This window comes from Notothenia rossii, assembly GCF_949606895.1.
Source record: "Notothenia rossii genome assembly, chromosome: 4".
Lineage (NCBI taxonomy): Eukaryota > Metazoa > Chordata > Actinopteri > Perciformes > Nototheniidae > Notothenia > Notothenia rossii.
This window is the reverse complement of record NC_136902.1, coordinates 21,500,012-21,522,836: the sequence shown is the minus strand read 5'-3', so window position 1 is coordinate 21,522,836 and position 22,825 is coordinate 21,500,012. Positions and strand designations below refer to the sequence as shown.

The following is a 22,825-nucleotide window of genomic DNA, read 5'->3' as shown; positions in this document are numbered from 1 at the left end:
TCTTTCCAGGTATTCACAGGGATCTTTGCAGGAGAGATGCTTTTCAAGCTGATGGCTATGGATCCGTATTACTACTTCCAGGAGGCCTGGAACTGTTTTGACGGTTTCATTGTGACGCTGAGTTTAGTGGAGCTGGCTCTGGCCGACGTGGAAGGCTTGTCTGTGCTGCGGTCATTCCGATTGGTAAATACTCATTGTAGTTCGTTGAGTCAGCATCTTGTAAATGTTGTTGTTCAAGTTAACTTGATTTACTGTGTGTTCTTGCAGGATTCAAAGCTGTATATACTGTTTTTACTTCACAAGATTGAAGCAACAAGTAAGTTAAGCTTAAATGTTGTGACTAGATTTATTCTCCTCTTTCCATCAACCCCATTTCTAGCTGAGAGTGTTTAAGCTGGCCAAGTCATGGCCCACCCTCAACATGCTGATCAAGATCATTGGTAACTCGGTGGGAGCCTTGGGAAACTTGACTCTGGTGCTGGCCATCATCGTCTTCATCTTTGCCGTGGTGGGTATGCAGCTGTTTGGCAAGAGCTACAAAGACTGTGTGTGTAAGATCTCTATTGAATGCGAGTTGCCCCGCTGGCACATGAACGACTTCTTCCACTCCTTCCTGATTGTCTTCCGGGTGCTGTGCGGTGAATGGATTGAGACCATGTGGGACTGCATGGAGGTCGCGGGTCAGGGCATGTGTCTCCTCGTCTTCATGATGGTCATGGTCATCGGTAACCTGGTGGTAAGTGTCCATATTGGGTGTGCAGGTCTTTCTTTTGTTTTCTTAAAGGTCACCTATTATGCAAAGTCCACTTGTTCATGTCTTTTATACATAAACATGTGTCCCCTCTGTGTAAAGAGATTCTGAAAGTTTCAGGAAAAAATAATCGCTCTCTTTTGGTCCTGATCCATATAAAAACCTGTCTGAAAATTAGCTGATCAGATTTTGGCCACTTTATGATGTCATAACGATTTTTTGGCTTGTGTAGCCATTAGCCAATCAGCAACCAAGGTAACCCCGCCCACCTTATCACCTGAATCTCCTCCTAGAGCACCATTGTGTTATTTTTAACCAAATATCTCGCAGAGGGGCGTGGGGAGTGGCTCCTTATTTTCATCTAAAGTAACAGACAGAGAATCAGCACTTTTGGAACAGAGGGGTTTATGGGATGCTACAGTGCACAATCTGTTTGGTTTTTCGAGCCAAACACTTCAGAGACATGTTTTGTATATACCTATAATATATTGATGAAAAACAGTATAATATGGGACCTTTAAACCCTTTTTTCAGGGATATAATGTGGTCAGATATGTAAAACTTGGCACTCTACTTCCAGTTACTGATTCTCATCTTCTCATTTAAAGGTGTTGAACCTGTTTCTTGCCTTGCTGCTGAGCTCTTTCAGCGCTGACAACTTGGCTGCAACAGATGACGACGGTGAGCCCAACAACTTGCAGATTTCCGTAAAGCGTATCAAGATAGGCATTGCATGGTTTAAAGCAAAGATGGGCATAGTGGTGGCCAGTGTGCTGAAGAAACCACGGATGGAGGACGAGCAGAAGCCTTTGGACGACATGTATAACAAGAAGCTGAACTGCATTGCTAACCACAGCGGGGTGGACATCAACCGTGACCTGGACTACGCCAAGAATGGTAACGGCACAACCAGCGGTATAGGCAGCAGCGTTGGGAAGTACATGATCGATGACGACCACATGTCATTCATCCACAACCCGAACCTGACCGTCTGCGTGCCCATCGCTGTGGGAGAGTCTGACTTTGAGAACCTGAACACAGAGGACTTCAGCAGCGAGTCGGAGAATGAGAACAGCAAAGAGGTCAGTTCCAAGAATACATATATATTATTTAATTCCAATAGTTTCCACTGTAATTGAGGCAAGGATAAGAATACAACTACAGTAGCATTTCTAAGAATTAATTAAATCCTTAACTTTTGCTTTTAAAATAACAAAATGTAAATACTGAATGTGCCACGTGTTGTTTTTTTATTCCTCAGTTACTCTACACCGTGTAAGCTCTCAGGGCTATAAATCTATGAGTGTTGCTAAATTATCTGCAGTGTTCAGAAACTAACATAACTCCATTATTCAATAAATTCATCTAGAGTGGCTGGAGCAGGCAGGCAATGTGGATGAAATGGATATATCTGCTGACTTTGTCTTTTGACAAAATTGCATTTAGAAGAGTTTCAGAGGCGATGATCTGCCATTTGATATTCCATTTCAGTGTTCATGTGGATGATAAATGATGTTCAGGATTGTTTTATTGTCCATCTCAATATGGGAAAAACCCTCTGAGATCAAAAAGTAATCAAAGATGTTTCCGCTTTTAAGAACTCAGCTAAAAGAATTTGGAAATAAAATATAATGGACATTTCCAGTTGTGTCCAGACCGGTTTAGCTTAGATTCCTTAGCCGTGCAAGGAAACTGAAACGTTGTTCAAGTGTTTCTGTATGTGTCTGGATCTGTGTGTGTAAATGTGTGCTCACATGTCTGTGTCTCTGCAGATGGATGACACCAGTTCTTCAGAGGGCAGCACCATCGACATCAAGCCAGATGTGGTGGAAGAGGTGGTGGTGGAAACTGTGGAGGAATACTTGGATCCAGAGGCATGTTGGACAGATGGTGAGACCAGTGCTCACATGACACACATTACCCCCACAGCACAGACACTCCCGTGGGGTCATTGAGAACGATAGGGGGGGGTGATAGGGGGGGAAGGACAGTTTCATTATGAAGAGTCACTCAGCCATGAAGACTCAATCTATTTATCAGTCTGTTCGTCTATTTATTTATGACACACACTCTTATACATAACTACATAGAACTTTACATATTTTATCTCTTTATTCATAGATAAAGCTTAGTTTTTTTTGTTTAGTTTACGAAGATCATGAATATTATTTATTTTTTATAGGGGCAAGAAAACATTTTTTGATAATAATTCAGTATTGAAGATGTATATGATGCATAATAGAAATCTTAGGATATGATACCAAAACATTTGAGCTACGTAAGCTTGATTAACCAAGCCACTTATTCAACCTTCAAAACAAGAATTAGACTTAACTGCTTGAAGAGGTATAGAAAATACTTCCATTCTGAGTAAGCAGAAAAATGGTGTTCTCAAAAACCCAAATATCCATTTAAAGACTGGACTTTGAACAACATTCTAGACATAGGGCTGTAATTTATCTAACTGTATCAAATGTTGTCTTTCCTTCTGTGTGCCCCCAGGTTGTTTGGCCAAGTTTAAGTGCTGTGAGGTTGACATTTCTACGGGCTGGTGGAAAAAGTGGTGGTACCTGAGAAAAACCTGCTACCTGATAGTGGAGCACAACTGGTTTGAGACCGTCATCATCTTCATGATCCTCCTCAGTAGCGGTGCCCTGGTAAGGAGGCCTAAAGGCCTATATCTTAAAAAATTAATCAACATAAACAGTTATAAAAATGTAAGAGCGTGAATGATAAGAAACGTGTAAAAATATTATTTTAAAAAGCAATGCATTCTACACAAAGAAGTGGCTAAAATAAGAGCCACGTTAGAAATACTTAATGATATTTTATGGAAATGTTTAATTTTCTTGCAAAGTCAAATGAGATTTTTTTTCTCCATATTTGGAACAACTGAGTACATTTATAATATAAATTCAGACTTAAAATTACTAGAGTAAATGATTGAGAATATAATGGGATTTTCTGGATTTCTATCACATCTAACTGTTTATTTGTATTTTTTTGAGGGGGGTGTAATATCTACATTGAAAGCTTCCAATGTTCAATTATAAATTATTGAACTCTTACTGACACTACTGGCAGTAATACTGATAATTATGACAGCACAAATTATATTAAAATTCAAACGAAACACACATTTTACTGACGGGAGAAAACCAAAACTGTATTAAGACTGAATGAAGATGATTAATTTAAAATAGAGGTGTGTATCTTTAGTATATCGGTGGTGCGGTCAGTTTGGTTTCTCTGTCTCAGTGCTGCTGGGTTGGGGGAGGGGCCAGGAGCGCCTGTGATTAATGGGCTGTACCATTTATGAAACAGGGGTTTTATTTCTGGGGATGGAGTGGGTTCTCAAGCATGTCAAATGCTACAAAAAAAGAGCTGCAAATCTACAACAGCTGTGTAGTTTATATATCATACAGAAAATATTTATTTTGTATCCAGTAAATCAATGTTAGTGATCAGCGATGAGCAGGCTGTAGTGGTGAATACAATTTCATTAGTGGAATCATAAATCATTAGGAGTGTTTTTTCCTTTGAATCGTTTGTCATGGCTGATGCATGGATCTGTTTCTTCACAGGCTTTTGAAGATGTGTACATCGAGCAGAGGAAGACCATTCGGATCATTTTGGAGTATGCTGACAGGGTTTTCACCTACATCTTCATCCTGGAGATGTTGTTGAAATGGGTCGCCTACGGTTTTGTCAAGTATTTCACCAATGCTTGGTGTTGGCTAGACTTCTTCATTGTGGATGTAAGTCCAGCTCTTGTTTCCTTTACCTTGTGATGTAGACTTAAGTAGAAACAATTAATCGGTCCTCAACCACGCCCTGGTCCAACAGCAATACAAGATAAACAAAGTCTATTAAGCAGCAGAGCTTAGGCTAATTTATGCTGTAACAATTGGATTATAATACATGATGTTTTTATTTATTTTATTGTTGTCTGTTGGGTGTGGTTAGGTTTAATTGGTCAGTTTATTAAATGAGTACCTGCTGAATGGCATGCATTAGGTGAGTGGGGCATGTTGTCTACAATACATTCTCTCTATATTTTGATTTATTCTTGCTATTAGGACAGTGTTTTGCAAGACTCTTCTGCGGTCTGTCCATTTACAGTTCACACATGCCCAAATCACCTTTTACATTTCCATCAAGCAAACTCCCTGTTTTTCTTTCTTGGTGTATCCCTCTGAGATGCTTGAGTATGTACAACAATGGTTTCCTTGTGAATTAAAGCACTTTCTCTGGTGCGCCACAAGCAACAATCTGTCTATTTACCTTGGTGGTGCAGACACCAGTTGTACGTTTTTAGGCAGATTTAGAAGAAATTGGTAACATTTGAACAACAAGCTATTCAAGCATGAATGCTAACACCTATTAGAATCAGCAAACCAATAACTACGCTCATTGTTTATATTGAAGTCATGCTCAGAGCAATGGGACGTGCCAAAGATGTGCCTATGTGTCTTCGCCTGTGTCTCTAAACCTGTATGATGTTTGATATTTGCCTTTGTCCTCTCTCTCTGTGCACTTCTCTGCTCCTTGTGTCAGTCAAGATTGAAAGACTGAAACAGGGGAATTTCTTTAATCTATTCTTTGGTAGTTATATATATTACCAGGTTCAGTCTTGTTTACTATAAACACGACATGACCTTAAACTGTGAGCGATTTCAGTGTGGATTCAATGTGGGGAAGACATGAGGGAACCATTTTCATAGATAGAAGGGTTACACATTTGAATTTTTTTACAAAAGCTGAATAAAGGAGTAATCTGCATTGAGTGGCAGAATTTGGATAGAATAAGAATTCCCCTGATTTCTGACTTTCTCCTTGAACTAACCACCTTTCTGCAGTGTCCAGCCAATACCCGTGAATGGACTCCTATCAATGGCTAAAGGTTGCCATGTTGAACCATTAACAGCTCCTTTATCTCAGATCTCTTGCAACAAACATACATTAATGATATGCCATAAACAATATACAATTAGTTTTCTACATTCACTGTTTGTACAGCTCAAAATTACACATAATTATATTAAGACACTTCCAAAAGATTCAGTGTACAGCTATTTTTAAACCATATTTTAAAGGTAACAGTACACATAGAGTTTATCATACCACATTGTACTGATTCTGGTTGTTGCCATTGTAGCCTCCCTCCCTGTAGGTGTGTTGTGAAGCCCAACACTTGGGACGGTGCGGGGCGCCACTTTCCCCAGGTTGTGAACATGTCACAGAGAGTGGCATCCCTTCTCCCCTCCTTCCCCTCCTCCCCTCCTCCTCTCGTTCCCTCTTGAAATTGTAACCTCAGGAATGTGGTGATATTGTGCTGAGATGTAATGATGGTGGGTGACAGGCGCCCAGCGGTAAGTTTGGTCTTCACTAACGCTCCCCCTCCAAAAACAAAAGAGACTTGTTGAGTCTGGGTTGTGTTGTGGCCTGATTTTGCCTCGTGTGTTGTGGGGTGAAACCATTGCCATGGACTCAGAAAGGGGGGGCACCATCATTAGACCGGCCTGTTTTTCTCTCTGTGTGTATGCGCCCCACTCTTTGTGTGAGTGTGTTTCTCCTCATTTCCCTTTTGTTACTGCATCTTTCTGTTGCCCATCTGATTAGTCTTCCTGATTTCTTTATAAGAATGTTTTGTATATTGTTATGTTTTTATAATGTAATGTTAATAATTTTTTGAAGATGAGTTTATTAAAAACAAACACAAGGCATAGCTATTTAAGCACAACATCTGCTATTTAAAAGGAACATTATTATATATTTAATAATTACCTCACATTGTACAAACAAGTATTCATATTGTAGAGGGAATAACCCATAAGCATTTCATATTAGCTGTTTGAAGTGATGACGCAGCTAGGGTTAGTAAGTATTGTTTAATAGTGTTTATGGTGTTTTGTGTGGATGTGAGGATGATAGCTGTCATACTCCATTCATTTTTCTTTTTACTCAGATTATTATCATTGTTTTGTTGTGTTTTTCCCTTTTTTCTTTTTAGTTTGGTTTTATTTCTGTTTGGTTTGTGCTGTCGTCATCATGGGATGACAGCCCCAGATGTCATTGGCCTTGCCTTGCAGAGCTCTGTGAGAAGGACGTTGAGGTGCTGACGTCGCTTCCCTACAGCTGGCCCAGCAGGAGGCCAGAGGCCAGGCGCCCCAAAAGGGGGCTCTCCAAGGGGTCAGGCTGAAGGTGACAATTACCCCAAACACTGTAGTGTAGATCAAGGCAAAATCTTTATTTTACTGTCTCCCCAACCAGAAATTCTGTTAATTTATATAAATGGTAATGATTTAAATATTTCCCTGGTGCCAGAGAGAATCTAAATAAAGGCCCTTTCTGATGTTTGATCATGGCCCAACATGCCCATGCACAGTGAGGAGTCTGAATCCATGCTGCCACCCTTTCTGCTGTTCCCACCATCCACGATTAGTTGTTTAAAAGTTAGAGCCAGATCCATGTTGATAATGGCATCAGTCAAAATGAAGATTTTGCCCGTTACCAACCTCCCGCCGTGACTTTGGTAAGCTTTGGATGTTGTGTACTTCTTGCGGTGAGTTTGACCGGTTGATGCTGGTGGGAGGTGCTTTTCACATTTGTTCACTGTTGATATTTTTTCTTATTTGTGAGGAACTGGTACTTCCCCTGTTTCCGTCCCTCCAGCAACCAGACCCGGATTGCATTTTTTTTTTTAAAGAGCCTTAAATCATGTTCTAATTCTTGAACTAAACCATTTGTCTGTATTTGGCATAATTCGGATATAGCTACCTACTCTTGCGTTTTGCATCTAGAATAATCTGCATTCAGCCAAAGAATCCTTCATTACAAAGCCGCCCTACGCAGCCAGCAGCCTGGAACAGGGCCTTCTTAGCACACGTGAGGTGACTTCATCAATACTTTCCTGCACTTCTCATACCTCTTAAGAACCATTAGGGAAGATTATTGTCCGCAATTCCCATTGCTCATATTGCCATTTGATAACAAAACATTACTGTATGTCTAATTAGCCTAGATGAGCTTGATGGCCCAGAGCTGAAAGGGATTCATAACTGTCCAACCATAATTTCTTATTTTACATGTGTTTAGTTCTGTACATCTACTATGTTCCTGTTAATAGTGTTATATGAAGCTTTAGTAAGTGCATCTAACTAATACTAAAACTCTATGACTGGTTCTTGGGCTGCTGCCGGACGTGAGAGGGGCCGCACCAGTTTCTTTGAGGTTATGTGCTGATATTGTTAACCATTAACTGGGTGTAACTCAACTGTGTATTTCTGTCCTTTCAGTGCCATCCAGTGCTAATAACTATATCCAGTCTGCCCTTAACCTCCATCCCTGTTTCTTGTGCGTGGTTCATGTGACTGTGGCTCTCCTATTTGACTCTAAATGCTGTGTGACAATTTGATTTAATGGAAAAATGACACACTTGTACATGTTTACTTGTATTCTTTCTCTTAGGTCCCATTAGTTTGTCTTTCTTAAATTATATGGGATTTTATGCCTCAGCCCAAGAGCGACATGGAGAGACAATGTTAGAGGGGCAAGGGTAAGGCTTTCAAGTCTGTTGGGTTTTTGTCAGCTTCTAAGGGGTAACCTCTCTCCTTCCCTCCCTCCCCCACTCCTGTTCTTCTGCTCTCCCTTTCCCTTTGCTTGTATCTCTACTAAATCGTGTAGCACTCTGTTCTGCCTAATTTATCCTCTATTTGAGTCTTATGTCTCTATCTTCTCTCTTTCTCTCTCAACTTCACATTTCTTTGCAGGTACAAAGGACTTTTCACATCTCGTCTACTGCCCCAAAATAACAGAAAAAACAATCCCTATGGTGCACTGCTACTAAAAATACTACGCACATAAGTCCTTTACTAAACCTTGACCTTCTTTCTCAGTGTATATACATGTATAAATGCAATATTATACATGTATATACATGGATAGATTTATGTGTGTATGTAAAGCAACTCTCCGCCTATGCCAGGGCCGTCTCTCTTCCCTAGTGAATATTCTCACTTCTAACAGTTTGGAACCTCTTTTGCTTCTCTGTTTTTGTGTAGGTGTCTATAGTCAGCCTTGTAGCTAATGCGCTGGGCTACTCCGATCTAGGGCCCATTAAATCACTCAGGACACTAAGGGCCTTGAGACCCCTCAGAGCCTTGTCACGTTTTGAAGGGATGAGGGTAAGATCCAAAGCTAAGCAGCTGATCCTTTCGCATGCCCATTCAACAGTTTAAAGCATGCTAGAACTGAACTAAAAACGAAAAGCTATGAGGACAAAAAACTCCAAAACATTTGGGGGATTTGTTTTCAAAACCAGGAAATGAAAGCTAAGTAGTCACCTTTTCCTGCGCAATCCTATCCTGTACCATGCCTTTGTTAGAGCGAAAGAACAAGTCATGATGCAGCTGGGAGAGTAAAGTAACCGTAAAGTTGTATAGTCAGCAGAACAACATGCATTTCAATTGAATTTCTTAAAAAACAAAACAAATTACCCAAAGAGCAACATAAATATTTTTTTCACAAAGCTGCCTCATCACATAAGTGATAATCTAGATATTTTTGACTTTGTTTCTTTTTGATTGGCCAAAGGGAATACAAAATTGATCAAAGCAAACCTACATGCCATTTCATAGACCATCAAGTCAACATTTAGCTCTTCATCGGCCTGATTCTCAACCACTGCTTTCAATTTAGAACCCCCCACCTTCACCCATGCTCCCATAACCCCTTCCTTCCCTCCCGCCCTCCCTACCTGCCCTCCCCAGCTCACACCATCCCACAATGCATCTGGCATCGAGAACAACCAGCAGGAACCAGGAAGTTGTCGGACCCCAAAACCTCTGCCCAGCCTGTCACACCAAAACTCTGCATGCATTACAGAGCAGATTTACCTCTGGTTGTTTCAGCCTTCCATTCCTAAAATATCTTATTGGGTGTCTACGACTGGTGGTAGCGATGGGTTGCACCTGGTTGTTCTCACCTGTAGTCCCCCCTCTGTCTTTCAAACACTCCTGATCTTACTCTCTTACTACTCACTACTAAAGGACTGGCTACTTTTTTCTTCTAGTTTGATATTTTCCTCTTCAACATAGCCTGACATGTTCAGCATCTACCCCACCCCACTCTCCCCCCCACCTCTTCCACACCCTCTAATCCCTCCACTACTCACTTCACCTCGCCCCGGATCAGCTGGGCAGAACCGCTGGAGGGTCACCACACTCTCCTGCTTGTCCAGGATCCTTTTTGCATCAGGGACTGAGAGAGAAAGCACACACTCAGTGTTGTGGCTTTGGGAGGAATATATTTGTTAAGCTTCTGCTAGCGTCAGCACTTTGGGTCGTACCATCTGACCGACGGGTCTGCTAACAGTCCATTTCGGTGGCAGAACAGTATATTTTTGTAAACATTGTCTTTATTAAATAGTTAATTTATAATAAGATATTGTGCCTTCCCTCTGGAACGCAGGCAGAAGCTTAGCTAATATGCTAGGCTGCCATTTCACACAAGGCACTGCTGTCATGTCATGGCACCACATACCTGTTGCCTTCCTCTCCCACAGGAAGTGAAACTGGGAGGCAACAAGGGGCCCAGTATAACTCTGACTTTAAGTTCTGGGTTGATAGCTTGAGTAGTACTGCAGCGCTCGGACAACACTCTCAACCCTAGACAGACAATGTGTCGCCCCTTTTATAACGTCCCAACAATGACAGACTAGCAGGAGGAGAAGGCCTGCAGTATTATAGTGGGTGGATCTATCTTACATTTTTTATTAATCTCATTCTCACACTCTAAAATGTGTTGCCGTTGCACATGAGCAGACATCAATTTGTGTAGGCCCTGGATAGGCTTTATGGATGCTGTCATTAATTTTTTCTTTGACATTTTATAGGTTTAATTATTAATTCTGGGATGGGAAATAGACCTCCTAATTATTTTTGTCATTTTTGGGGTGGAAATAATGCCAATGCCATTGCCCATATAAATGACCCAAGTCACTGCAAGTGCATGTAGGCAGACAGGTGAGGGTGGCCCAGTCACACCAAGGGGAACAAACAAAGGACTTTGATCCTGCTGTATCAATTTTTCACTATGATGTAAATGTTCATCAATTGAGTTACCATTTTGTTTGAAAAAGGAAAATTGAAGGTCAAACCAATACTCAAATGAATAGGGAAGTACATGAATGGAGAGATGACACCGTAAGAAAGACATTCTGGAGAGTTAGAACGATGAGAACTTTTATATCCCGCTGGTTGAGTATTACGGCACGACGCATCGCACACATTGCACTGCTTAACATGCAATGATTATGGGCTGCTCTGACTATACTTTGCTCCCTCGTTCTCTTGATGCTGCTTTGTAATCTGTAAATGCATTGTACAGGAATGGCAATATCTCTAGCCATCTTTAGCCCACTGTCATTAAATCCTCCTTGTCCTGAAGACCCTCCTGATGTTAAAGTTACACCAAACTACTTTTGAAAGGATTTTGATAGTTTTATCTTTGCCAGCAATTAAATGCACAAGTCGTCATGGGGCCTTTATATAAAACCTGTAAAGCCCAATATCTTTAATGGCTTGTGGCCAACACATATTATATAGGAGGCGTGTGGTGCAGTGCATAGAGCGTTGGTGTTCGGATCAAGGGGGCACAGGTTCAAACCCCACTGCAGTCAGCATGTCGTTGTGTCCCTGGGCAAGACACTTCACCCCAAATCGCTCCTGTGTGGATTGCCCACAGTATTGAGTATGTAAGTAGCTTTGGATAAAAGCGTCTAACATGTAATGTAAATTCACAGCCATATTGTCCTTTAGATATTTGTCATTCAAACATTCAAACATTCAAATGGCTCGTCAGACGCAAAAGCAAGCAAAGCTTTAACATTAATATATGTAGCAGCTATCTCTCTATCCACACATTTCTCTATTTATTGATTTATTGATTTGAGCGGATTTTGAGATTGCACAATGCCATGTAACACGCATGTACTATAACTGCCGATGCACATTATGCATTTTTGAAAGCCATTTTCCCTCTTTCTGAGAATGCTTTCCACACAGCATGGCCTAATTCTTTTGTTTAAACACAAAGTTTTTGAAAGCGGTTCAATTTGATCTCAGCTCGAGCAAAGAGTCATTCTCTCAGCCAGTGCATTGCGAAGGAAGAAGTGATTTTTAGGTCTCTAATTGTATTTGGAACATGATTCTAAAACCACTTTCTTTTAGCATTTTGCATCAGAAACATTATTTTACAGTGTGCACGCTGTACAGCACAAATTTAAGAATCACTGTCATCACGAGTCAGCCTGTGAAGGTTGTGCACACACTGAGAGAATCGTGCTCTGCAGCTCCTCCCTCCCTGTCTGATGAGGAGGGAATATGGCTCCATAAAACGAGTCTGTCAAAGACATGCATGCTCAGCTGTCTGCCTGAGAGCTGCTGATCGGCCTGCCTAGCACTGGTAGTGAGCGGCTCAATGTGTGCTGAGCTGTTTAAAAGCTATGATAAATCTACGGTAAATCATTGGATTGGATTGCTAGAAAAGTATAGCTCTTGGGATGGTGGTGGTAATTATTATACTTCAATTTATTTTACTTTACTGCTATAGCGTTAATATATTGTTTGGTTTAGTTATTGTAAACAATCAGTACGAATTCAGTATTGAATGTCTAAGGTTGGGGTGGTAAAAATGTACACTACATAATGGTATGGCAAACCCTTGTGATTCATTTATTTATGACATTTAGGCTTTAAAAAGTACATTTGTAGAAACATCCACACATATATGTCCTCCAAATATTATAAACTGTAGTTATCACTATCATCTGCTCTCATAATTATTTCATGTTATTCTGTCAAAGACAAATTATAAAGAAGCATTTAACTTGGGTATGTATATACCTGAGTGTAGGCTTTATGTATATGTGTATATTTAAAAAAAATACTAGGATGAAATATGTGAACTGTAAGTTGCTATTATAATTAACATAACATTAACTCAATATATGTCTGTTTTTTATAAAGTATTTTAAGCAACTGTCATGCAAATGTGCTACAATACTCTTTAGTATAAAACACAGCACACTGCATATCAATGACATATATTGCAATATAATACTACTATTCTACCATCCAGAAACATAAGAGTTTTCTGAGTTGTGGCTGTATTCATGAATACACAACATGCTCCCAAATTATTATGTTTTACATACAAAGTCTACAGGCTGTACATTTTACATCATAAACATTCTTTAAAAAAATGTTAATCATAATTTTTCTTGGTGGAAGTGTAAGTGTGTGTATGTTTGTGCTTGAGTGTCCCTTAAGCACTTCTAGCCGCATGCTTCGACAGATCAAAGAGCATCCCAGTGCTGTGCAGTGCTTTTTTTTCAACTACATTAAATCCTAATAGATTTTAAAATGCTACTCCTAACATCACCTTTAACAAAGGGTTGAACAGCTTTAAGTACTCAGTGTAACGCCATAACAGTATGTAGTGTCTTGTCGGAGGAGTTGAAAGAGATGCGTTTGATTCCTGGTTCTCATGTCATATCCTGTCTTCCCTGCTCTCGTCTAGGTGGTAGTCAACGCCTTGGTGGGTGCCATCCCTTCCATTATGAATGTGTTGCTGGTTTGCCTCATCTTTTGGCTGATTTTCAGTATCATGGGGGTCAACTTGTTTGCGGGCAAGTACTACTACTGTTGGAATCTTACAGCTGAGGAGTACTTTCCCGTCGACGTGGTCAACAACAAGACCCAGTGTGAGGCCCTCATTAGTCAAAACTCTTCCGAGGTCAGGTGGAGGAACGTCAAGATCAACTTTGACAATGTGGGCGCCGGATACCTCGCCCTGCTGCAAGTGGTGAGAGAGTCACTCCTCCTGGCTTCTCTCTCTTACCCCATTTCTTATTTCTCCAACACACTTTCTTTTTCAAATTTTCCGATGCACTTTTCTGTCTTTTCTTTCTCTTCGCCTGAGTCTGTTGTTACTTTAAGTTCAGTTTGCGTTAACAGTACTCTGAGGCGTTCTGTCGTTGCTCATTTTCTATAGTGTGTTTGTTATTTCTCCATGCCCGTTTTCTTCATCTACTTGTTTCTTTTCATGCACAAGCTGTTCCACAGGACAGGCATCTTCGGTTTGAGTTTTTTTTATTACAAAATACAATATTGGGTTTCTACATATATATTAATTCCTGTATCTCTTTTGAAAGGCCACATTCAAAGGTTGGATGGACATTATGTACGCAGCTGTGGATTCGAGAAATGTATGTTCATTGCTTTTTCAATAAATATGAATGCATATTTCTCTCTCTGTATGCCATACTTTTAACGAACTTTAAGGAAGTGTTTGACATTCTTGCTGATCAAATCAGGCTTCTCATTGACTCAAGGAATTGAATAAAATTGTCCCTTCTTCCAAGGTGGAAGACCAGCCCAGCTATGAAGTCAACATCTACATGTACATCTACTTCGTCGTTTTCATCATTTTTGGCTCCTTCTTCACCCTGAACCTCTTCATTGGTGTGATCATTGACAACTTCAACCAGCAGAAGAAAAAGATAAGACCCGTTCTGTTTTAACACCATTTTTTCTTTAGGAGTTCCCATTAAAGTGTCATGAATGTGATTATAACAAAACCTTTTTTTATCCCTTTACTTTGGAGGCCAGGATATATTCATGACAGAAGAACAGAAAAAATATTACAATGCCATGAAAAAACTTGGGTCCAAAAAGCCACAGAAACCTATTCCTCGACCACAGGTAAGTAAGGGTTTTCCTCTGGGTTATTCCTTTTGTGATCAGATTACTCAATGACGATGCTTTTGGTTGAATCTTCAGTTCATTTCACTTCATCCCTCTTTGTGTCCTATGTGCTTGTAGAACCCGGTCCAAGGCATGGTATTTGACTTTGTGACACAGCAAGTCTTTGACATCTCCATCATGATCCTCATCTGCCTCAACATGGTCACCATGATGGTGGAAACTGACGATCAGTCAGATGAAACAGAGAATGTCCTCTACTGGGTCAACTTCATCTTTATTTTCGTCTTCACCACGGAGTTCCTGCTAAAGCTGTTTGCCCTTCGCCACTATTACTTCACCAATGGCTGGAATATCTTCGACGTGGTGGTTGTCATCCTGTCTATTGTTGGTGAGTAAGGAAGATGGAAGACGCAAAGCAATTCATAAGTACATTGAGAGTCTGTTGCATTCTCATCTATTTGCCTCTGCTTTTCTCCCAGGTATGTTCCTGGCTGATATCATTGAGAAGTATTTTGTGTCACCGACCCTGTTCAGGGTGATCAGGTTGGCCCGTATCGGCCGTATCCTCCGTCTGATCAAAAGTGCTAAGGGTATTCGGACTTTGCTGTTTGCTCTGATGATGTCACTGCCGGCCCTGTTCAACATTGGCCTACTGCTTTTTCTGGTCATGTTCATCTTCTCCATCTTCGGAATGTCCAACTTTGGCTACGTAAGACACGGAGCGGGAGTTGATGACTTGTACAACTTTGAGACTTTTGGCAACAGTATGATCATTCTGTTCATGATCACCACGTCAGGTGGATGGGACGGACTGCTGCTGCCGATCCTCAACTACCCACCAGACTGTGATCCACTTTTGGAGAACCCTGGTACATCCGTAAAGGGCGACTGTGGAAACCCCTCAGTGGGAATCTTCTTTTTTGTAATGTATATCATCATTTCTTTCCTGATTGTGGTCAACATGTACATTGCCATCATCCTGGAGAACTTCAGCGTAGCCACAGAGGAAAGTGCTGATCCGCTCAGTGAAGACGACTTTGAGACCTTCTACGAGATCTGGGAGAAGTTTGACCCCACTGCCTCGCAATTTATTACTTTTGCCAAGCTGGCTGACTTTGCCGACACACTTGAGCACCCACTTCGTGTGCCAAAGCCCAACGCTATAGAGCTAATTGCCATGGACCTGCCCATGGTGAGTGGCGATCGCATTCACTGCCTGGACATCCTGTTTGCCTTCACAAAGCGAGTGCTGGGTGACAGTGGAGAGTTGGACATGCTGAGGCAACAGATGGAGGAGCGTTTTGTGGCAGCCAACCCCTCGAAGGTGTCGTATGAACCCATCACCACCACGCTTCGCCGCAAACAGGAGGATGTCTCTGCCAGAATTATCCAGAATGCCTACCGCATCCACCTCATCCGGCGAGGTATCATCTTCAAGCGCCGTACTTTTTCTAACAATAAGTATGAGAATGGAGGGACCAACCAAGAGAAGAAGGAGAGCACACCATCTACAGCCTCTCTGCCTTCCTACGACAGCGTGACCAAACCTGACAAGGAGAAGCAGGACGAAAACAAGGAGGAGTGGGCCAGAAAAGAGAAGGACAAAAACCAAAAAGACGAGTGGGAATCTAAGTGTTAGGGTTCAGTGACTCTCAAAGTCCATTAAACACACCAAGACGAGATTCTGAGCCCAGACTCAACAAATGTAGAAAAAGGGATCATTTGCTAGTAAGAAAAAAAAAACGTTTACAGACTGAATACTGCCGAGGCAATGTGGTTTCTTATGTCGTCATAGACAGCTGAACCAAACACAATCAGTTTACCACGAAACTTTGCTGCATAGTGACCAAGTTCATAGAAATGAGCAACAAACACAAAATGACTTGCAGTGTGCTGGCCGATCACACTCACTTTTTGGGACCAACTGCCACGGCACAGATATGTCTGCTAGATTATCGAAGAATTGCAAATTCCCTGCCACCACCTGAGTGTGGACCCCGCAGCAACGCTCCAATGCTACGGGACTGGATACAGATCCAACTAGAACTGTGTTAGCAGTCTAAAGGAGGCTCTGTAAACCAGTGTTTCTCATCTTTACCAAGAAGAAAACAATAATCTTCCTAGAAAAAATTCAGCTAGGAAGGAAACACTAGCGAGAGTGGGGGAAACCCAGAAATGTAGACAAAGATTTTGTTTTTGTTTGTATGTGCTGAGTGAACTTCTATCTTAATATTATTTGAGCAGCAAAAAAAAACAACATTAAGCCCATGTCACTCGTCTTTTCATCTCCTGTTTGTTTTACTGACATTGAAAAAGAAATGTTCTACATGGGCTTTCACACTGACTGGGTAGGGGGTTATTAGTCATTGTTTTGACTTGAGCTGAAGGAGCCTTGCTCAGGCCGAGTTCCAGATGATTAATAATTATTGTGCTCGTTAAATGCATAGAAATGACTTGCATGAAGGTATGTTTTGATCAGGAATCATGCATGAGTAATCATAGTCCACAAGACACAAATTATCAGACCACTGCAGTGGCTAGACTTTAGTTTAAGGATGTCCACTGGGGAATTGATTATAACTTAAAAATTAGGATTTGGGATATAAAATATTGGGGGAATGATAGTCATACATTCCTGCCCTTCATTATTTTTTCTTTAATACGTGATAGATATTTACTTCAGCCCTTGATTAACAGTTCAGGTGAATGAAGAATGTAAGCCCTCAGAGGCAAAGTCTCAGTGAGATCTGCCAACAACACAAACTAGAAAATAGTTTTTTTTGCTGCTCTGAATTTTAGTAGTGTTGAAAATGTGAATATGAGGAAGCAGATAATCCTCCCGATGAGGATGCACAGATTTGGAGAGCCATGCCAGTTTCCCTGAACCAACTCTGGGGCTAACATCTCTTTGTTTACTTACATCCATCATACAGTCACTCTCCTACTTACCTGTGGTCCCTGTAACGGCAATGAGAGCAGGTGAATGTCACGCCAAGGAATCCATAGCTGGCACCAGAAAGGGTCTGGTGCTCAAGTGTCAAAAGGTATTCCCTCTACTGCTGTAGTTCCAGAAGTAGGGACAGAAATATGATTTTATTTTTTATTTCCCCTTTCGATACTGTTTTAATTGTTTTTTTTGGGCTAGTGAAAACTGAAAAACACATTTTGATAGATACATGTAAATTGGACAGTAATCTTACTGTTTCCTTCATTTCAAGTTCCTATTTTGTACTCCGTCGGACCCACATCAGAATTTTGTGGGATGTTTTAGGTAATGCTTTTCGGACAATTTGAGTTGCCAGCTTTAGATAAAAAAAAAAAGCCTTGAAGTCCTTCTCTGATGTCCTTGTGATGCAATCATTCTCAGAAAAAGGATTTGATCAGTGCGAGTAACACTGACCATCTGAAACAGCAGAGTGAGCAGAGAATTGTCACAAGGACAAGCCTTGTCGTGCCTAGCATGAATGGAAGGTGGTTTGGACTGTAGAATTAAATGGAATTTGTCTGATATTTCAGGGAGGTGGATGAGTGATAAATAACACAAACTTGGACCAATACATAAGTAGAGCCCCTCCCTTCAGGGTTTTGGACAGACTGCCATGAGGACAAGAGAGAAATGGAAGAGCTGAAGAAGTGAATATTGTTTGGTCTGAGTCAGAGTGCTGAAAGTCCCATGTTTGTCAGTGTATCATTGTGCTTTTGTGGGACCTCTTAAACACTGTGTGGTGTTGGACCCAGGCTCGCACCATCTTTTCACATACCTGCAGGCTTTTAAAGTACTATAACCCGCTTCAAAAACAACTAGCCAGAGATGGAGGTAGTAAAGCGAACACTCGCCAAGATTTAACATCAGCAGGCCTCACATCAACGCAGCTTTGTTGTATAATGAGCTTGTGGGTGTTTTTCATAAAAATAAAACCTGAGGCTTTGTCAAGTGGTAGACAAGACACAACTGCCTACTTAGGTGTTCCTGCCATTTATTTTCTACACAGGAGTGATGGTCCTATTTATAATTGGATGACTGGACATACATCTGGCATCCTTTGTCACACCACTAATGCCATTTGGTGTGTTTAACACTGCCTGTACCTGAACCCCCTGTCTTTAACAATAACTGAAGTCTGTTTACAATATGAGGTCTCCAAATCAGTTTGGCTGCTGCACACTGAAACCAAATACATTCCCAATGAGAACCACACGAGAAGTGAGTAATGTCATCCAATGTATCCACGTTCATCTTTGATGTAATGTTTTAGAATGATACATTCACACTTGAAAAAAACAAGAAAAAAACAAGCAAAAAACAAATAAAACACAAAAACCTATTATGTACAGTGCAGGCTATGATGTAAATGGCACAATCGCTGAAAAGAACAAACTTTTTGAGCGAAACTATAAATATTGTATTATATTCTTTTATTTTATCGGCATGCTTTGTTGTGTTTTTTGTAAATATGGAATAAAAAAGAATATTACTAGTAATAATCAAAAAATGAATAATAACAATAATATAGAATGGCTTCCAGCTATGCCCTTTGTCACATTTGTTACCTTTTTGGATTTTTGAGAAACTTTTCACTTTGTTGACGGAAATTGAATGAAATATAGATATTATATAATACAAAAGATATATACATGTATACATATATGTCTATATGTAGATACATAAAACAGAACAACACTGTCACATTTGATTTATGTGCAACACGTTCAGTGGATGTCTAAAAACTGGTTGTTTCCAGCACCCTTCTATGTTGGGGGATAGCTCATGTGCGATGTTACTGGAGCTGCTTGCCATGGATTGTAGCCTGATCATGATGAAAGGATAATGTTACCAGCACATTTCTCACTTACTGTCATATCTCTCCCTTTCACCGAGTATACAGGACACACCCACAGTCACGGACACTAAAACACACACTGGTGACTCCTTACTGCCAACCAATGTTACCAGTGATCTCCCTGAGACGGTACCTACACCCAGGGCCTTTTCCCATACCCACACATCAGTGCCATTACAGGTCAACATGCATACAACCATGTACTTGCTTCTCATCCTCAAATGTATTTTTGTTGAATGGTTTGTCTCTAATGTTCCACTCAATGGCATGTGCCTTTTTCTGCTTTTTCTGGAAATTTGGATGTCAATTACACACTGGAAAAAAAAAGAAACGGTCCAAACTGTGGAGGGTGGAGGTTTGGGGGTGAGCACAACATTTATCAGGGATGTCGAGTCAGAACTACTGCCGGAGGATCATCCAGAGACAACCCACTTCATCTTAATATTCAACAGTTTGTGATGTTAACAGAAAACAGCTAAATGTCCTGTTCTTAGTGCTATGTGTGTCACCCACTTGGCTTGTGAAAAAGCAGCTTGCCTTCTATATTTCCGTTGTATTTCTTCAATGTTTCTGTTTCCATCTGAAATTTATTTTTGTACCAATATTTGACAATATTCTTTTTTAGCATGGTTTATTATGGGCGTTTTTTTTCTTTTTGCTGACATTTTTAAAAGTGCTTTTCAAACTGTTGTTATCATTTGACACCGTGATAAAGGAGGATATACAGTACTGATCGTGTGTTGCATAACCACTTGGAATCATGGTAAGAATATATGAAAGATTGTCTTCATTTGAGTACAAACCTTTTTATTACCAATAAAGCAGCCTTCCAGTTACGAATCGTGTGTTGGTTTTCCTTTCTCCTTCAGGCTCTTTTCAGATTAATTGGGTCCACTTTAAGTAATGGTCACCATTTTGTGCAGATTATTTAACTTTTGTGGTGATTTATGAGGACCCAAGTGGATTGCAAAACATCCTGTGAAAGGGAGCTGAGTGGTGCTGTGGTAACGGGGTCATGAAAGGCAGCCTTTTAAGTGTAATGGACTTATTGAATTTGTTAAGAGCGCTGTGTTAACATCCCACTCACAGGCAGAAGATGGACTATAGCTCCATTTGTATGCAGCCCATCTGTACCGTGATGCTCTTGTTTGTGGTCCACCATAAAGTAAATAGCCTAGAGGTATGATATTACATTCATTGCCCTCGTAACCTCAAAACCTCACCAGATCAGGGCTGAGATGTTGGGGAATATTGATCTGTTATTGCTTCTCAGGGAGGAGAAGGGTAAGAAACCCTTTTTGGAGAGTGGGTGGAATTGTAATGTAAATGATGCATCGAGTTTTCACCAAACCCTGAATTGATGGCAAATTCTCCATGGACTACCCTTCCTTTCTCTCCTCCCTTTCCCTTTGGTCCCATTACAAAATGCTGCGTCCTTTCCTTCCCTCAAGTCACGTGGAGTCTTTTCGACTTCCCCTCCTCCCCCGCCTTTCCTCCGGCCCCCTGGATTTTTAGTATGATATTTTCAACTGTCCCTCTCTGTTATCTATCATCTACACATGTTGGCAATGGGAACATGCGCCTTATTGACAATCGACCCTCTCCCTCTCCAACTCGTGTCACTGCCTGCCATACTCCAGCATTTGAGAGTGCAGTGGGGTGGGGTGGCGAGGAGAGGAGAGGAGAGGAGAGGAGAGGAGAGGAGAAGAGAAGAGAGAGAATCGGGAAGGGAGGGGGGAGGTAAGGAAAAGAGAAGGCGAAGGGAGGTGGTGGTGCACCGCAGTGCAGATAAATTAATGCAGCAGTCGAGGCTGAGTCAGCAGCACCCTCCCAGTTTGGCCCAGTGCCTCCATCACTTTTAGCCCATGCACGGCTCCCTAAACTGCTCCTACACCCATACAAAAAATCCCACCAAAAAAAGGCATTTAATCCCAAAATTAGGCTCGTTTACGAGGAGGTAAAGTGCCGACGGGAGCAGGTGCGCTGAAAAGAAGCTGTTCGCCTCGGTGCTGGAGGTGGAGCCGGGAACAGCGAACATCCTCTGCCCGGCTCTGAGGCTCCTCGTCTGGGGTCGGATGATAAAATGACAGCGCTGTTTGTCGTGAAGCTAAACACAGCCATACAATTTGTTTTTAGTGTGAGGAGCAGCTCGACCTAATTCTAACAGCCACACCTACACTCCCCCTCAGCTCGCCTTGCTCTCATCCCCCGCCCTTCCTCTGAAGCATGTTGCCACATATTATGTGGTGGTTTCTCTGTGGGTAGATGTGAACGTGACTAAATATAACAATTAAACGTGTAACAGTATTTCCTTTGACAGGATTAGCCTTTTTTAAGGAGAGGCTTTGGCTTGTTATACGCGATATTAAACACTGAATATTATCATGTAGCCTATTACTAATGATATTGATACATCATTGACACTGTCCATCCCAATTGCAATCAAATGCTGGGAAACCTTTTGAAGCAATCTTGCTGGTAAATGTCAGACAGGCGGTAAGTGCAAGTAGCCAGCAGTAAAAGGGGGTTTTCCTACTAGGCTATATGATCCCATTTCAACCCTTGACTGAGATCAGAGGGTTGTGTGCTGTGCTTCCAGTGTTCGAATTACCCATTTGCTTTCGGGGGAGCATTTATTTGGCAATCATATAGGCAGACCTGAAAGATGTATATGTTTCCTGCATTAGATCCACATTGATTGCCAATATGCCAATAGGCCTATCTTGTTTGTTGTGCCTGGCTCTTAAGGTGCTTATAAATATTTTCCCGCAGGTTATTCTGTTGATCACTGCTGACTTTTCCCTGAATCCATTCTTGTGAAAGGTGCATGCACTCAGGTGGATTTTTTTGCGAGCGGCAGGGAGATCAATATACTTTTTGCCTCTTTGCAAATCTCACATCAACATTTTTTATTTTTGTTTGAAAAGCCATGGATACCTTGCATTCCACTCACTCCATCTTTTCTGTGTCCAGTTAAAAGGCACCGTTCACGTTGTCATTTTTAGACTCCTTCGTTTGTGAATCCAAAAGCTGCGAGTCTTGGCTGTTTTCGTTTCGCAATATTTTTTATTACAAAGCCAGAGTTAAAAAGAATATCAGTATGAAAATATCAAATACCGCGCCAGCATCTCCTGCCGTAACCATAGCAACGTAAGTAGCGTAGAATGCAGTGCCGCCACGTAGCTACAGATGCCAACACCCAGAAATATTCACAAATATAAAACAAATATTCAGAAACTGTAATGAACAGTGACTATTATTTATTTCAAGAACTTTTATTTACAGAAACTCAGCATTTCTAATCTGTGTGACACAAATATGCACGATATTTTTGGGCTCCCCCTATTTATTTCAAAGTCGGCCTTCAGGGGAGCTCCCTCCCTCTTCGGGGGAGCCGAGCTCCCTCCCTCTTCGGGGGAGCCGAGCTCCCTCCCTCTTCGGGGGAGCCGAGCTCGGCTCCCTCT

At 41.2% G+C, this 22,825-nt stretch overlaps 1 protein-coding gene across 6 annotated transcripts in view; it reads left to right on the top strand.

Moving 5' to 3' along the window:
• scn8aa (sodium channel, voltage gated, type VIII, alpha subunit a) overlaps nt 1-18,842 on the top strand; it is a 44,286-nt gene extending 25,444 nt beyond the window's left edge. For all 6 annotated transcript variants that reach the window (XM_079678078.1, XM_079678075.1, XM_079678077.1 and 3 more), the window contains 13 exons: nt 10-183; nt 380-736; nt 1,360-1,833; nt 2,524-2,641; nt 3,254-3,408; nt 4,336-4,509; nt 8,815-8,937; nt 13,334-13,618; nt 13,968-14,021; nt 14,178-14,315; nt 14,413-14,517; nt 14,638-14,908; nt 15,000-18,842. In XM_079678078.1, the coding sequence (XP_079534204.1) occupies nt 10-183; nt 380-736; nt 1,360-1,833; nt 2,524-2,641; nt 3,254-3,408; nt 4,336-4,509; nt 8,815-8,937; nt 13,334-13,618; nt 13,968-14,021; nt 14,178-14,315; nt 14,413-14,517; nt 14,638-14,908; nt 15,000-16,159 (3,588 nt within the window). In that variant the 3' untranslated portion in view covers nt 16,160-18,842. The remainder of the gene's footprint in view (nt 1-9; nt 184-379; nt 737-1,359; nt 1,834-2,523; nt 2,642-3,253; nt 3,409-4,335; nt 4,510-8,814; nt 8,938-13,333; nt 13,619-13,967; nt 14,022-14,177; nt 14,316-14,412; nt 14,518-14,637; nt 14,909-14,999) is intronic.
• Nucleotides 18,843-22,825: the final 3,983 nt, after the last annotated feature.